Source organism: Plecotus auritus (assembly GCF_963455305.1).
Source record: "Plecotus auritus genome assembly, chromosome: 12".
Taxonomy (NCBI): domain Eukaryota; kingdom Metazoa; phylum Chordata; class Mammalia; order Chiroptera; family Vespertilionidae; genus Plecotus; species Plecotus auritus.
The window spans coordinates 31859072-31881747 of record NC_137778.1 but is presented as its reverse complement, the minus strand read 5'-3'; the positions used below and the strand labels follow the sequence as shown (position 1 = coordinate 31881747).

At 50.3% G+C, this 22676-nt stretch overlaps 1 protein-coding gene across 1 annotated transcript; it reads left to right on the top strand.

The window, feature by feature from the left end:
- The first annotated feature begins 6626 nt into the window (after positions 1-6626).
- On the top strand, positions 6627-15120 carry SELENBP1 (selenium binding protein 1). The gene is made up of 12 exons (XM_080647753.1): positions 6627-6746; positions 9382-9438; positions 9627-9739; positions 10007-10192; positions 10705-10825; positions 12540-12722; positions 12986-13164; positions 13617-13695; positions 13788-13909; positions 14163-14255; positions 14408-14526; positions 14696-15120. The coding sequence occupies exons 1-12, from the start codon at positions 6743-6745 to the stop codon at positions 14856-14858; spliced, it is 1419 nt and encodes a 472-aa protein (XP_080503879.1). The 5' UTR covers positions 6627-6742; the 3' UTR covers positions 14859-15120.
- Positions 15121-22676: the final 7556 nt, after the last annotated feature.

The following is a 22676-nucleotide window of genomic DNA, read 5'->3' as shown; positions in this document are numbered from 1 at the left end:
TCTCTCAAGGAGCTGGTGTGAAGTTTGTACGACTTACTACATTCCCGAGTAGTGGTCACACACACAGTCTGAAGCCGACCGCCTGCATTCAAATCCCTGGCTCTGCTACTGAGTAGCTGCATGACTTAGAGCGAGTTAATTCCCGTTGGTATTATAACTTCCTTCTCTGTAAAACGGGCATACTAAGAGTGCCACTTCATAGGGTTGTTGTAAGGATCGCATAAAGCAGAGCCTGTAAAAAGCTTAGAGAAGCCCTAGCTGGCTTTGCTCAGTGAATAGAGCATCAGCCTGTGGACTGAAGGGTCCCAGGTTCGATTCCAGCCCCCACCTCCCCCCGCTTGAGGAGGTGTGCAGGAGGCAGCCAATCAATGATTCTCTCTCATCATTGATGTTTCTGTCTCTTTCTCCTTCTCCCTTTGTCTCTGAAATCAATAAATATTTTTTTTAAAGAAAAGTTTGTTTAAAAACAAAAGCTTAGAAAAGCACCTGGCACAGAGTAAGCTTTTATTTTTATTTTTTATTTTTTTATTTTTTATTTTTTTACAGAGTAAGCTTTTAGGTTAGGGTGTGTGGTCCATGTCTTTGTGTTTAAGTGCGTAGACAGTACCAAGGACATCTGAAGCATTTTTCTAAGTGATAGCTGTGTGTTATCATTATTACCCGTCTCTTGCCTGCTTGTCCAGGTATGTCTATGGACTGCATCCTGGAAGTGGAATTCCTAGGTACAATGGTACGCACAGTTTAACTTGGGATAGGTACTGACAAATTGCATTTGTTGATATGGTACCAGTTGACACTCACCAATCCTGAATGAGTGTGCCCTTTTCCTCGTGTTCTCACCAATACTGGATTTTAACCTGTTACACGGTCACTCATCTAAAAGGCAGAGTGTTATTGTATTTATTCGCTATTCATTTTTTAATTATGCATGTATTTCAAGTTTACAGTAAAATTTAAAAAATGCATAGTTGATACATGATGTGAAAAATAAAAATTGCCCTCTATAATCCCAGTCCTCAGAGGTCAACACTGTAGTTGCATTTGGTATAATAAAAAAATCTTTATCTCCACAAATTCTCTCCTATTATCATATAACCCCATGCATAATATAATCAAATTAATTAACGTACATACCTTTTATATTATATATTAAATAATATATGAAGTAATCAAATTAATTAATTAAGACTCTGTGGTTTAACTAATAGTGTTTTTCGCTTTTCCCCCCTCAGCATATTTCTTGGATATCTTCCATACCAGTATATAGAATGCTATACATTATGGATGTTTCATGACACATGTAACTATTCCTCTATTGGTTTTTTCCAACTTTTCACTATTGTTAACAAGTTGCAATGACCATCTTATTCATATATTTGAGTATTTGTCTATTTCCACAGAGTAGGTCACTAAAAGTGGATTTCTATTAAAAATGATGCTTGGTGTTGCTAAATTGTCTTATAAAAATGTTCCACAATTTAATACTCTTGCCATTAAAGTACAAGAATGCCCTTTCTCACACTCTCTCCAACCTATATATATTACAAATCTTTTTTTATTTTTTAAGATAATATACTTTCACAAGCATTTCTCTCATTACTAGTGAGATTGGGATCTTTTTTATGTTTGTTAGCCATTGATCTTTCATTTTTATATCCTTGGAATATTTTTCTGTTCGTGTTGTTTGTCTTTTTCCAATTGATTGGTTGGAGAGCTTTGTGTATTAGGAGCAATCAACATTTTTCCGTTTCAGCCTCTTTAAACTCCTGTTTCTGAGCAGACTTTTGGCAAGCTGAAAGAGGAAATACACAATATTCCTTTCCCAGGGTGACACTTTGCACATTTCTACTCATGGCTGTGACCCTGGGCAGGTCCTGGTGGAAAGAGCAGGAGAGAGATGGTGTATGGAAGCCAGAATCCAGGACAGGCCCGAGGTTCTTCCCGGGCCTCCCTCTGATTCCATGTAGAACTGAAGATGGGTCTGTCAAGCCTTGGGGATGCCGGTCTTTCTGGGACTCTTGGAGAAGTATCCCCTACTTCCTTCCTGGGTGGCATCTTTGTGCTGAGCTGACAAAACCAGGGTCCTGGGCTCCCCAGGAAATTGGGGGGATATGTTCCTGCTTGTCTTGAGCTTCAGTAGAGAAGCTTGGCTCAGGGATCTGACTCCAGGGACCAAATGACATTCCAGCCTCAAATAGAAATGGCTTTTAATTTCCTTTGGATATTTTCTTTACAGTCTTGTAACATGTCCAAAATTGAGGCTACCCTAAGGGTTTTCATGGCTTAATTGGGGCCATTAACCAAGACTGATGCAATTCTTTCTTTCCAGGGCTCTTAACCGAGAATGCGCGAGCCAAGCGGACCTCTGTAAAGGGGGAGATGATTGCATGAAAGCCACTTTATGGCTCTGGTCTCAGCTCTTCTGGAGCCAGGCGTGGCCCCTGAGGAAGGCTGAGGCGCGGTGGGGGTGGCGGCAAGCTTTCGCCTGAGTCCCTGTAACCGAGGTTGCTGGTACCTCTTCTAGGCCACAGGATTGGTTTGCAAATCCACGTCACCTCTTTCCCTGTAGATTAGATGTGTAGCAAGACACGGAACCTAATTTCTGTTCTGGTCAGACCCTTCTTTACTTAAACAGATGAGTCTTCAAGGCACCTCCCTTTCTCACCTATGTGAGATGAACAGGATTTAAGAGATTTATCAGAAGAGATAATAGAAAGGTATGGACCCTCTTTGGATCTTGATTCAAATAAGTAAACTGTAATACAAAGATGTATGTGACAGTAGGGGAAATTTGAACACTGAACAAATATTGAGGGGAAATTTGAACACTGAACGAATATTGACTTGGAATCGAACCTGCCGTCCTTTGGTGTATGGGACGATGCTCCAACCAACCGAGCTAGGGGCAAACAGCCAGGGGCAAAGAGACTATTTCCGAGTGGGATGGAGGTGGAGAGGAAGCCCTCCAAGTGCCTCTCACGTCATGCCTTTCATGGGAAGCCCTGGCAGAGGGCATTGGCTTTTTATTTTATTTACCTTGTTGCCTTGAGCTTGAACTCAGGGAGGTGCTGTGAGATGAGTGTGAACAGCTGGATGAATGAGTAAAACTCTGCTTCCTTGATGTGAGATGAAAAGGCTATTTATGTGTTTTGTTTAATATTGTTTATTGATTTCAGAGAGGAAGGAAGAGGGAGAAAGAGAGAGAAACATCAATGATGAAAGAGAATCATGGATCAGCTGCCTCCCGCACACCCCTCACTGGGGATCGGGCCTACAACCCGGGCATGTGCCCTTGACCAGAATTGAACCTGGGCCGACGCTCTATCCACTGAGCCAAACCGGCCAGGGCTGAAAAGGCTATTTAAATACCTCTCCAGGTTTGCTGTGGGCGGAACCCGCACTAACCGCTGGGGTGCAGAGCTCAGGCCCACCCCAGTCACACCCGTTAACAGGTTAGTAAACACCACTCCCTTCCTCCGAGGTCCTATGGTTGGTCTGTTAAATGTTAAATGACAGTGGTTAAAATTAGCAGGTTCGGCCTCAGAAACTCTGCTTAGCTCCCCAAAACCTCAACCTGTCCAGCCAGTCCTGCTTCAGGCCTCACAGGCTGCCACCTGGTCCGCTACAGGCATTTTGTATACCTTTGTGCGCTGGGTGTTTTTAGTTCCTACACGCGGTTCCTTGCATACAATTCTGTGCCTGTGTGTCCCAGAGAACCCTGTCTAATGTCACACTCTCAGTCACCCTACATTTTCCTACTTCCTTCATAGCACTTACCTGAGATGATGTTACTCGTTTATATGTTTACTTGGTCATTGGCTGCCTCCCTTAGAATGTTATATCTCTATGACCACAGACACTTGTCTCGTTCACCACTTTCTTTGCCAAAACAGAAATGTTTGTGGAGTGCAAGAGCGAAGGAATGATGGAGCATGCGCATGTGCGTCTTCCAAAGGACTTGGCAGGCAGGTTGGTGGGACAGCTGCACAGAGGAAGGGACCAGGGTCGGTCCTCCCCATGGGCTCCCTCTGTGGCCGTCACCTGTACCACGTATGATCTTCCATCCTTCATTTCTCTCTCATATATATATATATATATATATATATATATATATATATATACACACACACACACACACACACACACACACACACACACACGCATACATATATCCCTATCTCTATCTCTGTCTCTTTAATTGGGGTTTTGGTAACTAAGGTAATATATGCTCATTAGTTTAAAAAACACAGAAGTAAATCAAGTAAACGTGGATTTTCGATCCCTTCTCCCAGTGCCTCTCCAGACAACCATGGTTAGCACTTGGATGCATGCCCTTCAGTCCTCCCTCCCTCACAGGCGCCTCCACCTCCTCATGAAGACCCAACTGCTCCGTCAGGAACATCTGCTCTCCACTCCTCTCCCCATTTCAGAGAAAGAGCCTCTCTGTCCTGAGGCTTCCAGAATCAAATGCCAAACCCTGACCATTCCTTCTGGTTTGGGGCCCCCCACCCTCCTCTCCACCGGCACAAAGCACAGCACAGCGCCGCGGGCTTGGGGAACAGCATTCTGCATACCTTTGTGTCTGTCTGGGGCTGTGCATCTGGGCAGAAACCCGCGGTGAGGGTGCCTTGGAGGAGCCACAGGGACCAGCCAGGTCAGAGCAGAGCATGAAAGAACTTGCAGTCAACCACAGGCTCTGGGACAAGCAAAAGAACTGCTTTTGGGGAGTTAAACATTCCAGAGCTTTTGATAAGAGGCTGGCGATGAGGTGTCTTAGGTGTTGGGCTACTTCAAGCCAAAAAGCAGGAGAGTAGAGAGGAGGTGGGAGATGGGGCCCTCCGGAGAAGGAGAGCCCTGGGGGCAGGATGCAGGCAGGTGAGTGGAGGCAGCCAGGGGACTAGCAAAGTGGAAGAAGCAGGCCTCAGGGGCCACCCTCCGCAGGGCAGCTGCGCCCGGGTGCCGTGGTGAGGATGCAGACACAGGAAAGGGGTGCTGTGGTGAGGATGCAGACGCAGGAAAGGGGTGCCGTGGTGAGGATGCAGACGCAGGAAAGGGGTGCCGTGGTGAGGATGCAGACGCAGGAAAGGGCCACGGGTCGTGAGTGATGTTGGGGATGGGAGGGGACCCCTGCCCTGGGCAGCCAAAGAAGATCTCCCTTTGTGGACTCATGACCCTTCCTCGCCCATGGAAGTCAGGGGGACAGACATCCTTCACGTGGGGACCAGTTTGGCCCTCCTTCCCTCCACTCTGGTTTAGAAGCCCTGTGGCTCTTTCCACTGGCGACCTCAAACCCAAATGTGTCCCTTTCACTACCCAGTAAACACGGCACCCAGCGCTTTCATCAGGGAGAGGAAAATGACTGTGGACACAGCTCCTCGAAGAGTGGGGCAGGGATCACCCTGTCGGGCACCCAACTGGGAGGAAAGAGGAAGCTTGGCTTCAGGATGGAGACCAGTTTGGGGGAGTTCCCTTGTCCAGACATTCAAACCCCGGCGACTCCGGAGGAGGCAGCGCAGAGAGAGTTAACAGATCAGGCCTGGATCTGGCTTCTGTTCTTCAGCAAGCAGCTGTCGTTTGCCTGGGGACCCTGGCCTGTCCCTGGGACACTGTAGTCGCAGGCTCAGCGCCCTGGCCATCACGGAATCCTTAGCTGGGGGGCTCCCTCCTGGATAGATGAAGACCCTGAGTCTTGTGACTGATCCTAGGTCAGCTAGGGACACTCGCAGCATGGGGACTGCCCCTGGGCTCTGGACCCGACCCTGGGGAGCTGCTGAGGCACCCGCTGGGACGTGAGGGGGCGGCACTCCGTTTCCGCCTCCTGAGGTTTAGGGAGGTAATAATGAGTGTTGAGGAGTTTCCCTCATTTCAAAGGGAATGAATGGGCAGGAGAAAGTGGGATCTGGACACGCTACCCGTCCTGGTTCCCGGCAGGCAGCTGCGGCAGGAAGACGGGGTTGCTGGCCGTGGGAGGGCAGGGCTGGGCCTGGTGGAGCACAGATGTCTGGAATAAGAGGACCATCTCAGGGGAGAGCTGACTTGGCTGTGCAAGGAGAAGCAAGCAGGCCCACAGCTCCGGGTGCCCCTAAACCCAGCAGACAAGTCCAAGGACAGGTCCAGGAGGCCCAGGACACGTGCAGGACATGCACGCTTATGCTATCACACCACCCACAGGGCACATATGCACATGCCCACACAGGCTGAATCTCCTGGCAGGCACATGTCCCATAAGCACACAGAACACGCCCAATTCCAGAAACACAGGCACACACACACATACAGAAGCACAGATGTGTGCTCACAGGCACATATTCAGACCTAGACACAGGCACACACTCATGCAGCCACATACACAGTAGCGCCCACATGGGCACCACGGAGGTGACAGGAGCACGCACAGGCTCAGACACAAACTCACACATGCCCAGGCACGCATGAAGGAGATACACATGCAGGCACAACACAGACTGCATGTGCACAGGCACACACACACACACACTCACTCCCTGTAACTCAAACTCCAGCTGCCCAGGCCATGTTCCTGGCCAGCTGCACTTAGTCATTCCCTCTGGCTGCAGCCCAGCCCTCCCTCTGCTCCGCCCAAACCCAATGGTCAAATAAATTCCTTCCCTTTGCCCCTGGCCCGGCACAGCCTCCCAGGAACTTCCTGCCTCTCACTACAGCGCAGCTTCCCTCCTCTGCCCTCTCCTGGCAGACCCAGCAGGACCCAAACGTACCAGCCAGCATGGGTAAGGAGCAGGCCTCTGCACCACCACCTGGACCACCTGTAGGAAGTGGCAGAAACCTGGGTGGGAGGCAGCTGGTTACAGAACAAAAGGCTGGATCCGTATCCTCTGTCCCCTCCTTCTCCCCACACCTGGAGGGACTGGGAAGGAGGGTAGAGGGGCTGCTGGGAAAGGTGGCTGCCTGGGGACAGGGTGCCTTTCTGCGGCTGAGAAGATCAGGTGCTTGCGAGTGGAACCTCTGTGTCCCTGGCAGTCACCATAAGAGGCACAATCCTGATTTCAACCCTGGGCCAGCTTCTTTCTTCGGGAGCAGGGAACCCAGGCCTTCAATGCACAGGCTTGCTCTCTAGCTACCCCAAATCACCAGTCCCTCTTGGGGGAGGGGGAAGCCCACAGTCCCTCCCAGGGGCCTGCTGCCGCCTCACCATCATCCTCTCAGTCTCTAAAGTCCTCCCCTTCCCCACTCCACGGGAACGGATGTCAGGCTGAGGAGGAGTTTGGGTCTGGCTGGAAGTGTCCAAGTCCTTGTCCTCTTAAATCTGGCTCTTTCCTGGGCTGGCAGGATGCCCAGCAAGCAGCCTGGCACTGGGAAAACTTAATGAACTTCCCTGGCTTCATCTCAAGCCCAAAGATGTTCGGAGATCTGGCCTGAGATGCTTAGAGAGGGGTGGGCTCGGGGGAGACCCTGCAGGAGGCATCACCTCCTTCGTACCTTCGCTCTCAGCCTCTGCTTGGCTTGGCAGGGCTTGTATCTCTGTCTTCACATCTGGAGTACTGAATCTCCTTCCCTCTCTGCGTCCAGACCCTCCTTCCCCTCCCCCTCGTCTTCCCTGCCACTTTCTGACCGCCTGGTTGTGTAACAGAACAACTCCCCTTAATTCCTTTGGACTGGACCTCTCTCACCCTGCCCCCACCTCCCACTTCCTCCCACCCACCCCACTCAGGGCACCAAGTGGGAATCGGCCTGGGATCCCCACCCCTTCCTGGTACCTACCCATGCTTAAATCAGGAGTGTCTCTCCTTTACAACAGTCCTCCTGCACACCGTTTTATTTGACCTGCATAGCCACCTAGAGAAGAAGGTCGGAGATTATGAGGCACTTTTAGCAAGTGAAGGGGAGGACGCGGAGAGAGTAGATATCACACCTGGACTCTCAAACGCTGCAGCTGCCTCTCAGCCTCCTAAGCCCTTGGCAGCTGCGAGGAGTGGGACCTGCTCCCTGGCTGAAGGCCTGGGCCCAGGCACAGTGCAGGCTCCACCCTGGCTACTTCTGGCTCCCCACGTGCGGCCCCAGCTGTCAGGACACTGGACAGACTGGCCCCGGGACAGGGTAGGAGTGCCCAGGCCTGAGAGCTCCGCGCAGGGATGTCCTTCAGCCTGCAGCTGCCTCTGTGTGATTCCTCAGCCCTTCCTCCTGGTCAGGCCCGAACCCTGATGCCTGGTCCTGCAGCCCTCCTTCTCAGCAACTGACTTTCTTCCCATAGATCAATGTGGCTCCTCTTGCCAGACTTCAGGGGACAGGAGAGCCACTCCCTATAGCCCTGGTGGGTGGGCTTTCAGAGTGGGCCAAACCCTCTATTGTGCATATGAAGAAAGGGGGCCACCCCGGGGTTAAGCTGGTCTAAGGACATCCAGGAGCCCGGAAGTCTTCAACTTCAGCCTCCTAAGCCTCACCAGAACGTGATGGACCAGTTATATAATCCAGGCTCTGGCCAAGCCTGGGTCAGGACCGCGAGGGGAGTGTCAGAGCCTGGAACAGACCTTTTGGGGAAGGAAGTGAACAGCACCACCCTGAGCCCTGAGGGCTGCTCCTGGGGAACAGCCAGTTTTCCCCGGCCCAGCCCTCTCGGTTACTTCCGGCAGAAGCAGATACGGGGAGGCTAAGTCATGTGTCTCAGCTCCCATGTTTACTGCATGACCAACTGAAAATGGGACCCAAGTCAACAGCATAACCACGGCGCCATCCAGCCTCCCCCGCACTGGTCCTTCTCCTGCCCTCCCCCTGAGTCCTGTTGAGTGTCTGTCCACCTTCAGGTCACATGTCTACAGCCCTTCTGGTCACACCCAGCACCATCAGGGCTTTGAGGTGCTGAGAGGGTGATTGGAGGCACTGGAGGGGCTGGAGTAGGTCAGGACCTGGGACAGCAATGTGCTGTGCCCGCACAGCCAAACTTGGCGAGCCTGAGAAAGGGCGGAGAAGGATGTAGAAAAGACAGATAAAAATAATAAGCTGGGTGGATCTCCTGTGCCTGGCTAAGGCCACAGAGAAAAGATCCAGAGAGCAAGCTGCGCCTTTATTTTATAGTCAGAGGTAAACAAGGTAGTGGTCACCATAGTTACAGTGTTCTTGTGAGTTTCACTTGTTTTGGCAGCACTTGCTGCACCTCCCACAGCCCATTAGCTACCCAGGAAGGATCTAGGGAGCATAAGGTCAAGCTTAGTTATGCTAAGCGGGCTGTGTCCTCTAAGCTGGGACTTGTTTGTGGCTTTGCAAACAGGTCAGTACAAGGCTTAACCCTATAGCTGCTCCCTACACAGCAAGTCTGCCTTGGTCATGGTAGGGCGTGGGTTGCAGCTAGTAGGGAGGAACCTTCACCCTCCGGAGTGTGGTCCACCCCCATGCCCATTGTTTCCGCAGCCACCAAGTGCGGGAGGTGTGGACCCGGGTACTCTTCTCCTCTAGAGGCCATGAAAGGTAAGGGGGCGATGTTGGAGACTCAGCACCTTGGGAAGGAACTCTGCAAGCCAGCGCCCTCTACTGATGCCACAGCTGCTGGGGGTGGGGGATCTCAAGCCCTGGCCTCTACCCTCAGGCACAGCCAGCGCTGTCCCCGCCTATTCCTCTCCACCCCACCATCCTCACAGCCTGCTTTCTACCCCCAGGGCCCAGGGAGGAGATTGTCTACCTGCCCTGTATTTACCGAAACACCGGCACTGAGGCCCCGGATTATCTAGCCACAGTGGACGTTGACCCCAAGTCTCCCCAGTATTGCCAGGTAGGTGGGGCTTGGGCAGCCAAGTACCCCACGATGCTTGCTGCAGCCCTGGCCCCAGGATGCCCTTCCCCAGCTCCACGATCCTTCGTCCTCCTGATTATGGCGGGGCAGCTGTTCACTGCACAAGGCACCCCAGAGGTGCGAGGGGCGTGTGAGGGTCCAGCCTGCACTGCACTGCAAGCCAAAGTGGGCCCGGCGGGCACCTAGTCCCTAAGAAGCAGAGGCGTGGCCTGGCCGAGCACCTCCCTCTGCCCCTTTCCCATCCAGGTCATCCACCGGCTGCCCGTGCCCCACCTGAAGGACGAGCTGCATCACTCAGGATGGAACACGTGCAGCAGCTGCTACGGGGACAGCAGCAAGTCCCGCAGCAAGCTGGTGCTGCCCTGTCTCATCTCCTCCCGCGTCTACGTGGTGGATGTGGGCACCGAGCCCCGCGCCCCGAAGCTGCACAAGGCATGTTCTCTGTACCCACCACCCTGGGCAGCCTCAATCAGCACCGCGGGGCAGGGACTGGAGGGCAGTGGGGGCTACTTGTTTGGGCTCTGAGTGGGGAGACCAGTTAGGAGCCCATGGCTTCCCTTAGGCAAGAGCCTCCAATCCTTCCCCTCAACACTTGGTTGCGTTTCCTCCTCAGTGGGCGCTCGCTGCCGGCTGCTGGTGTACAGTGGACGTGGCATTGACCCCTCCCACAAGCAGCTTATGGCCCCACGGGGCTGCGAGTGCCTCGGGACAGAGGGGGCGAAGCCAGTGCTTTCTGCCTCAGGAGTTGGCAGTCTCTCTGACACTCTCTTTGCTCCTAAGTGACCAGACTGAATCCCTGCCACATTCCCACAGGGAAACTGTGTCGTTTTGAAGGAAAAGAGTCTGGTCAGCAGGAAGAAATGGGGGGGAGGGGCGGTGAAGAAGTGGGGAGTGGGGCCCCCCAGGCCTGTAAGATTCTGCTGCCATTCCTTTCCCCTCTCCAGGTCATTGAGCCCGAGGACATCCATGCCAAGTGTGGCCTGGGCTACCTTCACACCAGCCACTGCCTGGCCAGCGGGGAGGTGATGATCAGCGCCCTGGGAGACCCCAAGGGCAATGGCAAAGGTACCTGCTGGCACTGCAGCATATCTCGGGGGGTGACGGGGAGCAGGCCCCAAGCTGGGGAAGGGTGGGATAACCTTCCAGGGAGAACCAGGGGGCTTGGTCGCACCCAACATTTAAACTACAGTCAAGTAACTTCAGCTCTTTCCATTATTTCTATGGAAGTGGGCCTTGACTAATGAATTCACTTCAAAGTCGTAGTTAGAACAGCCTGCCATGGGGAGTGTATGCGCACAGATACGGCCCCAGAGAACACATTCATGTAAATCAACCTTCACGAACTATGAGCAAATCTCACAGTTCTTGGGTTCCTTAATCTTTACATTTGCTATGTCTGTGATGGTGATCGGAGCTGACACTTACAAAATGTCTTATGTGGCAGACACAGCCCAGGAGATGGGTGCTAGCTACTATGATCTTTAGGAAGGCGGGGGGGGGGGGCAGATTAGAGTGAAATGTCCGTTAAGGTCATCGAGTTAATGTCACTGCTCTAGATCTACTTAACTGCTTTTTCTGGGAGATGGTAGGACCATGACATTCCTAGACTTTTTTTTTTTTTTAAAGAATCGTTTATTGATTTTTAAGGAAGAGGGAGAGAGAGGAAAAAGCATCAATGAACTGTCTCTTGCATGCAAGCAACCCAGGCCTGTGCCCTGACCAGGAATCAAACCGGCAGCTTTTTGGTGCAAGGGACGATGCCCAGCAAACTGAGCCACACTGGTCAGGGCCACATTCCTACATTTAATGACATTAGGAGTAGACATCGAATTGTATTAGAAAAGAAGTGTCAACCTGTCATAACATACACAGCAAGGAAAAAACATTGGGTGTTCACGTTGATGTACAAATAAATATAATTTGTCTGCTCTATAAAAAAATAAATAGCCCTGGCCGGTTTGGCTCAGTGGATAGAGCGTCGGCCTGCAGACTCAAGGGTCCCAGGTTCGATTCCGGTCAAGGGCATGTACCTTGGTTGCGAGCACATCCCCAGTAGGAGGTGTGCAGGAGGCAGCTGATTGATGTTTCTCTCTCATCGATGTTTCTGGCTCTCGATCCCTCTCCCTTCCTCTCTGTAAAAAATCAATAGCCGAAACCGGTTTGGCTCAGTGGATAGAGCGTCGGCCTGCGGACTGAAGGGTCCCAGGTTCGATTCCGGTCAAGGGCATGTACCTTGGTTGCGGGCACATCCCCAGTGGGAGGTGTGCAGGAGGCAGCTGATCGATGTTTCTCTCTCATCGATGTTTCTAGCTCTCTATCCCTCTCCCTTCCTCTCTCTGTAAAATATCAATAAAATATATTTTAAAAAAATCAATAAAATATACTTTAAAAAATAAATAAATAAATAAAATAAAGTGAGCAGACTGGAGCTTAGACCCCAGCAGGAATCGCACCCCGAGAGTGGGAGGCGAGATGAGAGAAGCACAGGGTGCAGAGTCCCAGAAGGCCTCTTGGCTCCATGGGAGGGAAGCACCCCCTGTGGTCTGGGAGAGGGATGAGGTGGGATGTGAGGTAGGGCCACCGAGGAAGTCCCCACCTCCCACCTGACACTCTTGGTGAGACCCCTTGGACACCTGACTTTAAGGAGCTGCCAACCCCAGTGGGAGGAGAGGGTGCCAAGCAGTGGGTTTGGTGCCTATTGGACATGCCTGGGGTGAGGCTGGGCAGGGGTCCTCTGTCTGGACTGCCCCTACTGCCACCTACTTGCTTCCCTGCTCAGGGGGTTTCGTGCTGCTGGATGGAGAGACCTTTGAGGTGAAGGGGACGTGGGAGAAGCCTGGGGGCGCTGCACCTTTGGGTTATGACTTCTGGTACCAGCCTCGACACAATGTCATGATCAGCACCGAATGGGCAGCTCCCAAAGTTTTAAGAGAAGGCTTCAACCCCGCTGATGTGGAGGCTGGTGAGAATTCCCCCAGGGGTCAGCAGGAGCGTGGGCACATGCCCTCTTTCTGCTCCCAAACCCCGCTCTCCAACCCCTCCCTTCCCTCACTTGGACCCCAGCCTCTTGGGTGAAGGGATAGGATGTGCTGAGTGCTCTGACTGCACAAGTGTCCTGATCCCACCGACCCGTATCCAACTTTCTGCTCAGGGTCGGGCCCCAGCTGTTGCCCAGGCCCTCCTGCCCCAAATCTGAGCCCACCCTCCGGCCCCGTTCCCACGCAGGACTGTACGGAAGCCACTTGTACGTGTGGGACTGGCAGCGCCATGAGATCGTGCAGACCCTGCCTTTACAGGATGGGCTCATCCCCCTGGAGATCCGCTTCCTGCACAACCCAGCTGCTGCCCAGGGCTTCGTGGGCTGTGCCCTCAGCTCCAACATCCAGCGCTTCTTCAAGAATGAGGTGACACGTGCCCTGTCCAGCCATCCTGTTGTCGCCTCTGTCCAGGCTTCTGTATTCATGACGCTCTCCTCTCCCTAGGATTCACCAGGCCTCTCGGCCTGTCTCCACACGCCCAGACTTCTCCAGGGCCCCAAACAGGGCCACCTGCCTGCCTCTGTACTCTCGGTCCTAGCCTATTTCCACCTTAACCCTAACTGGCCATAGTTATTCATTCACTTATTGAACAAAAGATGGTGTGAGCTTGTAGGTCCGCACCGTGCCAGGTGCTAGGCATACAGTGGGGAAGCAGACATGATTCCTGCCTTAAGGAGCCTGCACTGGAACTAGACCCTGGTGGTACGGAGGCTCTGTATCCACTGTCTCCCTGCAGACATAAGCCCTGGGGAGACCCAGATCTGCCCCCACCCCCAACTCTGACAGGCTCCCCTCTCCACCTCCTAATCCCCATGCAGGGAGGCACTTGGTCGGCAGAGAAGGTCATCCAGGTGTCCCCAAAGAAAGTGAAGGGATGGATCCTGCCTGAAATGCCAGGTGGGTGCCCAGGAGTGGGTGGGAATCAGAAGGTTGATATTGGCCCAGGGATCAGGAGTCCTTAAAGCCTCTGAACCGTACCCCCACCCCAGGCCTGATCACTGACATCCTGCTGTCCCTGGATGACCACTTCCTCTACTTCAGCAACTGGCTGCATGGGGACCTGCGTCAATATGACATCTCTGACCCACAGAGGCCCCGACTCACGGGACAGGTGGGAGCCCTAGTGGCCAGGGTGGCGGGGGGACGGGGAGAAGAAGAGAAGCTACACAAGGAAAAGGGTGTGAAGGGGCTGGGGGTGATAAGGGAGGTACAGGAAAGGCAAAAATGGGGGCTGAGGGATGGCACAGGCCAGGACTGTGGGGAGCCCTGGCTTACCTGGGAAAGGGAGGGAGGGAGAGATCCTGACTGAGGCAGATGGCTCTTCCTGCGCTGTCGTCCTACATTCTCTGCCCCTTCCCACCCAGCTCTTCCTGGGAGGCAGCATTGTGAAGGGAGGCCCTGTGCAAGTGCTGGAGGACCAGGAGCTGAAATGCCAGCCAGAGCCCCTGGTGGTCAAGGTGAGGCGCTCTCCCTGCCCACGGGCACACTCAGGTCCATGCTGGAGGGGTATGGGGGAAGGGAGGGGAAACATCCCAGCAAGCTCTTGGGGTTTGGGTGGTGCCTGTGATCCCCTCCAGGGCCCTGGGGACTGACCCTTGGTTTTCCCAAGGGGAAACGGGTGGCTGGAGGCCCTCAGATGATCCAGCTTAGCCTAGATGGGAAGCGCCTCTATGTCACCACGTCGCTGTACAGTGCCTGGGACAAGCAGTTTTACCCTGATCTCATCAGGTGAGAAGCAGACAGCCTGGGCTTGCCTCCCCAGGCCTTCCCTCCCCCGCCCCCAGAGGTCTTTGGCTTTCTGAAGATTCTTTGGGTACTTGTGCACCCACAATGCCTTGGGGGAAGGGGATGGCCCCCTCTGACCTCTCTCTTCTCCCCCCCGCCTCATTGCCACCAGGGAAGGCTCCGTGATGCTGCAGGTTGATGTAGACACAGTAAAGGGAGGGCTGAAGTTGAACCCCAACTTCCTGGTGGACTTCGGGAAGGAGCCCCTTGGCCCAGCACTGGCCCATGAGCTCCGCTACCCTGGGGGTGACTGCAGCTCTGACATCTGGCTCTGAAGCTCACCCCTCAGAGCCCCACGCCACGTTCTGAGCCCTCTCTTCCCCAGGGACCTGGCTTCACTCTGCTCTCTGGGCCACCACCCTTGGCAGCTTGCCCTACCAAAGCCAAACTGAGGCTGGTGAAATGTATTGAGCTGTGTCTCCAGGTACCAGCCGCTGTTATGTGTTGCTCACGGTGCTGTCTTTACATGAGCTCTTGAAATTATTTCACAAAAAAATAAACTGGTGAAAAAATAAACCTATTCCTTAGGTCACCGTGTCTTTGAGGTCATGGGGCCTGTGATTTCTTTTCTATCTTGCACAGGAATGTCCTGAAAGAGGACTCAGGGGTCACATAACAGTGACAATGGGCTGCTTCTATTGCTGACAGAACCATGAGCCCTACAACACGTGTGCCATGTCTCACTCATCCACTAGAGGGCAGTGCATTGCAGCACATGACAATGAAATTGACCCACTTCCAATTTTCACAAGTTCCCTTTCTTCAGAGGTGCTTGATAAATGTCGAGGAATATTTATTTGATTTTCCTCTTCACCTTCATTTGGAAGCTAATGAAAATCCCCTCCAAGTAACAAAAATAAGATGATCCACTGCCGGGCAGATGTCACTTGTGACACAGACACGTAAAATGATGGGTCCCACCTTCTGTGTGCACCTCCATCCCTACCTACATCTCTCCCTCCATCCATGTACAAAGATCTATCTTTGTAAGTACCTTTTGGCCTTACATGTGATGTATTAGAGACAGTTGTCAATCATGTTCCCCTTTTTGGTGATATGAGCCTTTGGGTAGCAAGTGGTCTGCTCATGAGACCGTGGAACAGTCTGTGGAACCTGGGAGACCTGAGGCCGGTGACCAGCAGATCTCAGCGGAATCAGTCCAGGTCTCTGAATATCTCTAGTTAGAGGTGTGTGACTTTTGGAGGTCTGCCCCCCGCCCCCAGTGTCTCTCCTGAGATAGTAACCCTGCAGGTCAATTTTTTCACTAGTGCACCCCCCAAAGCCCAAGGCTTCCAAGCTGCACACCTGTGGGAGCTGCCTCACCCCCTCTTCGTCTCCTTCTGTCTTTCCTCTGTGTTCCCTGTTCACAATATTTCAGAGCAGCTATGCTTCAGCTAGTTTTACCAGCAGGTTGCCCTGCAGTTCAGCCGCAAATCCGTCCAGGGTTGGGAGCCAGCGGTGGGAGGTTCCAGCTGCTCTGCAGCCGTGTTGGATTCCTCTGACCCCCTTACCATTTCACTCCCAGCTCTCCCGAACGTTCCGGTAGCATCTTGTATTTATCTCTATTACAGCTCTTGTAACAGTGTTAACATTTATCAAATTTCCACTGTGTGACAGGTACATCTCTTGTCATATGTTATTGGTGGTGGTGGTTTGTCACAGAGGTATTACAGAGAGACAGGAAGATAACCATGAACAGTGGGTGGTCTCAGAACTCCAAAGAAAATTCCAAGGCAAGGATGGTCAAGGGAATCAAGGCAAAAAAAAAAGATAGGGTGTACACGAAGGATGAAGGACGACAGGAATGGAACCTGCATGGGAACAGATATAGATATATAGATGTAAGACGTCTTTCTTATCATGTACATCTCTTTAAGAACGTGGGATAGACGCAACAACAGTAATAACGGTGGATTTCGGGGCTTATAGCATAGGTCAGGTGCAATGCATGACGACCACAGCATAAGGGCAGGCAGGAGGGAAATGGGGAGAGGTACTCTACCACTTGAAGGCAGACTGTGGTAAGTTACAGATGTGTGCTCTAGAGCCTAAAGCAGCCGCTGAAATAACAGAGAGTGATATATAATAAGTCGACAAAAGGAGAGAAAATGGAGTCTTGCAGAAAGCACGTAAACACTGCGTTAGAGCTATTGATCTTTCTACCCTATGGAAATGTTTGAACAACTGTCCAGATATGTGTATAAGACTATGAGAACACCATTATTTGTAACCCCATAATGACAGCAACAAACTTGGGAAGCAGTGGAGGAAGTCTCTTTTCGGTAATGGTTGAAAGAGAGTGCAGAGAAGAGAGAGATAACAAAGGTTTGACCTTTGCTTTTAAAGAATAACAAAGGCGTCCCTGGGTGGGCTCGAACCACCAACCTTTCGGTTAACAGCCGAACGCGCTAACCGATTGCGCCACAGAGACCTACAGGGAGCAAGTCCTCAGTCACTGCTAGGTAGAGCCATACCCTTGTTGCTGGACAGAGGGCCGTGCAGACTCCCAAACCTCGGAGAACCGAAGAAGTGGAGTCCACGTTGCGTTTGAAACCCGTGCTTTGGTCGATTCTGAAGGCAATGGAGCAGCCGAATAACCCCACCCGGCCTTGCTCCACTAGCGCCTCAGATTCTGAGCCCTATGGAGGGCAAGGGGGGATGGGGGCAGGGGAAAGCCGAACGGCCCGTGGGCTCCCGTGACGGCTCTCCCCCTTTGCTCAGGCTGCACCCGATGGCCTGGCCGCTGGCGCTCCGCTGGCTTCACTTGATTGAGGTGGGCGGGGCGGAGTCAGAAAGAGTGGGCGGGGCGGAGTCAGAAAGAGTGGGCGGGGCGGAGTCAAAGGGGGCAAACGCGAAAAGGCGGGAGCTCCTCCTAGGTTGGGCATTTTAAATTTGCCGTATCACGCAATGACTTAAAAATAATTTTGCAATAATAATAATAATAATAATTTTGCACTGTTTCATTTTAGATATTTTCCATTGCTCATGGCGTTATGTTTTCTAATCTTTTTCCTGCAATGTCTGGTCTGTTCATTTAATCTAGTGAATTTATTATCTCTAAAGATTGACTCTACATATTCGCATATGTTCCAGGTTTCTAATGTACTCTTTGGACATGCGCAACAGTCATGATAACAGCATTCATGTCCTCTCTGCTACTTTTAGCATCGTGTCAGTTATGGTTGGGTCTCAATGCACTGATTATTCTCCTCTGTGCACGCCTGGCATTCTTTGATGAAAGGTGGGCATTGTCATAGTTTACCTTCTTGGGGACTGGCTATTTTGGTAGTGCTATAAATCTTATGCGGTTTTGTTCTGGGGTCCAGTTGAGTGACTTGTCAACAGCTTGGTCCCTGGGGGGCTTGTTTTTTTGAGCTTTTAGGTAGGTCAGCCTCCCACACTGAGGTGAGACCTCCCTGAGCGCTCTGCGCAGTGGCCCATGAATTATGAGTAATCCTGTCTGGTCTAGCCGGTGGGAGTATGATCCCTACCTTGTGTGAGCACCACCCACTGGAACTTAGGATCTCTATAGAAGTTTCTGCCCTTGGCCTCCGGCAGTTTCTTCACAAGCTTGTTCTGATCAGTACTCTGCTGTGTACCTGAAGGAGACGTTTCCCACATGCCCGGATTCTCTCTGTCCTCACTGTGAGGCAGGAGAGTAAAACATTAGGAGAATGCTTTGGCAAGTGGAATGGGGAAACTGAGACAGCCCATTCCATCTGGCCTCATCCAGCAGCACCCTGACTCACCTGCCTCTTCTCCCTTGCACGTGCCCTCCATTAAGCATTAAGCCCTCAGGACAATGAGGGTCTGATCAGCATCAAATAATCAACGCGTTCAGTCTGTTGACTGCAGAGACAGCGTTTTGTTCAAACTAGAGATAACATCTTGGCTTCAGTTGTGTAGGGCTCAGGACCAGAAAAGCACCCAAACCAGACAAAGTGACACCATGGCTGGGATCAGGACCAGATGTAATGACCAAGGATATTCCCCCCACACACATACACACATCTTAGCACCAACCAATCAGTAGAGACCACGACCCTGACTCTATATATGCTCATTTTGATGAATCAGCATATTAAAGGACACACCTGGAAAGCTGATGAATATTTTATTGAGATCCTCCCTGAGACCTCCCCTAAAATTCCTGCCTTTAGAAAACAGGTAAAAACACTTAAGACAAAGGACCCAGTGCACGTGCTAGCAGGAACTACTACAGAATACCCCTGGATCGCCCCTTTCCAAGCAGTTTACAGATTGGAGGGGAATCTATAAGCTGGTGCCAGACATTTGCTCCTCTTCCCTTCCCTTTTTTGAATTGTATGGTTTCCTTCACTGGTCGCATACAATCTAACGACTGGTCTTCCTCCTGCTCAAGGGTTCGTCAGCATGCTGATAACTGCCTCTATATGATTCCGTGACAGTGTTTGGCTGTTTCTGTAAAAATTATCCTATTTGAGAAAAATCATTGGAACCAACAGAATCCTGCACCTGGCAATGCATCTTAGAGTTATTGGCTCACCTTCCCTTGGTTCTGTTGAATCTCCTCAGGTCAGGATTAACAATAAATAAATAAGTTAATTAATTAATTAAAATAAAAACATCACTGTGTTATCTGCAGCAATATAAATAAATACCTTTTATCTATTGATGTAATTGTCCTCCTTCCCTTTCTCATAAATATTTCTCACAAATTGATTGCAAACCTAATATTAGTTAATATTTTCATAATCATGATATAGTATGTATCCATCCAAATGCTGTGAATGCCTTAAAAACAGACACATACTATTGTTATAATGATTACAAGACTGACTCATTATTCCCATACCAAAAAAAAAAAAAAATGGTTACAAAGAACTAACTCCATTTACCAAAAATGTGCTTCTTCATTATCTCTATTTTTATTCTGGCCCTTCCCGCTTCTACTGGCAATCTAATTCTGCTTTTGCTTCTTACTTCTTTCCGTTAAAAAAAAAATATTTTTTTTTTTATTGATTTCAAAGAGGAAGGGAGAGGGAGAGAGAGGTAGAAACATGAATGATGAGAGAGAATCATTGATTGATTGATTGGTTGCCTCCTACACACCCTCTACTGGGGATTGAGCCTGCAACCTGGGCATGTGCACTTGACCCAAAATGAACCTGGAACTCTTCAGTCCACAGGCCGATGCTCTACCCACCGAGCCAAACCAGGTAGGGCCTTACTTATTTCTTGGATTAGAATTTTACTTGCCTAACCTAGCGAGTTAGATTACTTCCTCAGACTCTCTAAGGTAAGTAGTTTGAGGTGGACAATTGCAGATGCGGGGTCATGAACAAGGGATCTGGATGAATTTCCCATGTTTTTCTGCAGGGGTCTGTTATACAGTTGGAAAGGGTCTTTATCAGAGTTGTGGTGTGAGCTGACAAAACAGATATTTTGATATTGGAATTTGAATATGTTGCTTTCTGATGCCTCAAGCCTTTGACCAGAATGTCTGTTGGTTTGTGAGCTCCATCTTCCCAAGACAACTGAGCTGTTATGCAGTTTAATATTAAGGGACGTTGGTGTGTCAGTAGCAGGAACATTGAGCTCAAAGGGCATTGGTGGTTCAGTGGTAGAATTCTTGCCTCCCACGCAGGAGACCCGGGTTCGATTCCCGGCCAATGCATCTTGTGTGACTTCCTTTTACTGCCTGACAACTGGGCCAGGTCACTCCATGGAAAGATCCTGAGAGGGAGCGCTCAGGTCTGCATGGACCTGGCGAAAGGACCCTAGAATCTACACCAGACACCCTGAGCCACACCCTGAGCCAAATGTTAGCTTCCTTAGCCATCCGTGCCTCCTGGGCCCCTCACTGTCCCAGGAAGGATCCTCTGTACCTGGCCATGTGTGTCCACAAGTGTTGGTCTGAAATTCATACTTTTTTAAAAGGGGAAAACAGGGGGTGGGGGGCAATGGTAAGATATGTACACATATAATACCTTAATAAAAATTTGAAAAAAAAATAAAATAAAAGGGGAAAACAAACTACAGATTCTGGGAGCGTTTTTGTGGCTTTCGTTCATTCCCTTTGAATACTTGGAACAGATTCCGATTTGAGAATGCTAACAATGTGATTGATTTACAGACGACATGTGATTCATTTTCATCCAAAAATCTTTGGAGAAGCCCCCTAACCAACAGTGGTTTTAAATACAAGATCAGTGACATTTGGGGAGGTTTTTTCCCCTTTCTGTTTTAAAGATAAACTTGACTTATTTAATTTCAGGGGTTTCCTGAGTCTGCCCTGACCTGCGTGGCTTAAGGAGTCGGGGCTTCGATTCCTGGTCAAGGGCACATACTTGGGTTGCAAGATCCCCGAAGTCCCCCTCCACCCCTTCTTGGGGCACATGCGGGAGGCAACAGGTAATGTGTCTCCCTCACATCTGATGTTTCTCTCTCTCTCTCTCTCTTTCTCTCTCTCTCTCTCTATCCCTTTCACTTGCTCCAAAAATCAATGGAGAATGGGGATTAACAAAACAAAACAAAAGACACCCCCAAAAAAGTTTCCTCCCTCTGAGATCGTCTCTCTACATTTTAAGTATAAAACAATGGTGATCCTGTTGATAGCATTGAAGTTGTTTTATGCATGTATTTGTGGGTGTGTTTTTTTTTTTTAACTCTCTTGGAAGTCTGAAATTTAATAAATTCTGAACTGTGGTATAATTTCTTGCTTTTGTCTCTGTAGACAGGAATCAGGATTTAGATGGTAGGGGTTGAGGACAGCAGGAATTCTGATTTATTAAAGGAATAGGATTAATTACTTAGAAGATAAAGTTTTTAAAGACTGTAATATCTCCAGATTTCCCCTTTACTGTTTGCTGAAAAAAAAATTCTATCTTTGACCCCCTTCCTGAGGGAAAGTCATGGCCTGTGAGAAGCTCCCTCCATATTCCAGTCTCCTCCTCCTCCTCCTTCTCCTTCTCTTCCTCCTCTTTCTCCTTCTTTGGTCCCTTCTTCAATGAAGAAGCTGGAAGAACGCAGGGGGAGAGGGATGAGGACCCACAAAGCAAGGGCTGCAGGAGGATTTTATTGGTGAGCTTGAAGGAGTGCGGAAAGAGGAGCTGTGGGGTGGGAAGTAAGCAACGGGAAAGCAAAGCAGACATGTGAATAGCTTTGGCTTAACCTATAGCCTTTTCAGGATATTCAGATGATACAAATAAAGGAATTTAGCTTTTATTTTCAACTACAGGTTGGTTCCTAGAGAGTATTCTTCAAGCTCACATCATGCTAACAGCTCAACCTCATGGGCCTTGTCTCCATAGGGTTGTCCTTGGTTGCAGGAAAGAGTCATGTTCACACCTTTCTCTTGAAACATTTTGAAATCTTAACCACATTCTCTCTGCCCTAAGATTCACTGTGGAGTGGAAGGAGCGTTTGAAAAAAATGTTTAATATACATAAACTAAAATGCACAGAACCTAGATGTACAATATAACATGATTATAAAATAAGGCACACCCCTGTGTAACCTACACACAGATAAAGAAGTAAAACAGTATTAGTCTTTCAATCAACTCCTCCCATGCTTTACTAGGTCTTAACCTTCTATCGCATCCCTTTACTCCCACTTAATTTGCCCCCCCCCCAATCTGTAAAATCTCTCACTGGGGTTTCATTTTTAATATCTCTTATGGTTAATGGATTTGAGCACTATGACATGTTTGGTAGCCACTTGGATTTTTTTCTTATAAGGTTTTTGTCCCCAAGACCTTGGTTCATTTTCCATAGGTCTATCTGTCTTTTTCTTCTTGTTTTAAAATAACTCATCAAATCTATCCAGTACCAGTTGTTTATACCAAATGCTAGCAGCCTCTTGAACCACATTACCCACAAGCCCTGAGATGGAGCGCGCGCGCGCGCGCACACACACACACACACACACACACACACACACACACACACACACACCTTTGCCCTCGACTTGACAAGGCAGGGAAGAAAGATGCACACACTCTACACGTGGGCTAAAAGACACCTGGGTCAGGGATTCTGGGATTCTTTGCACATCAGATAGGCCTACGGGGGAGGGAGGACGTGGACTCCCTGAGGGACTGTCCTCTTGGC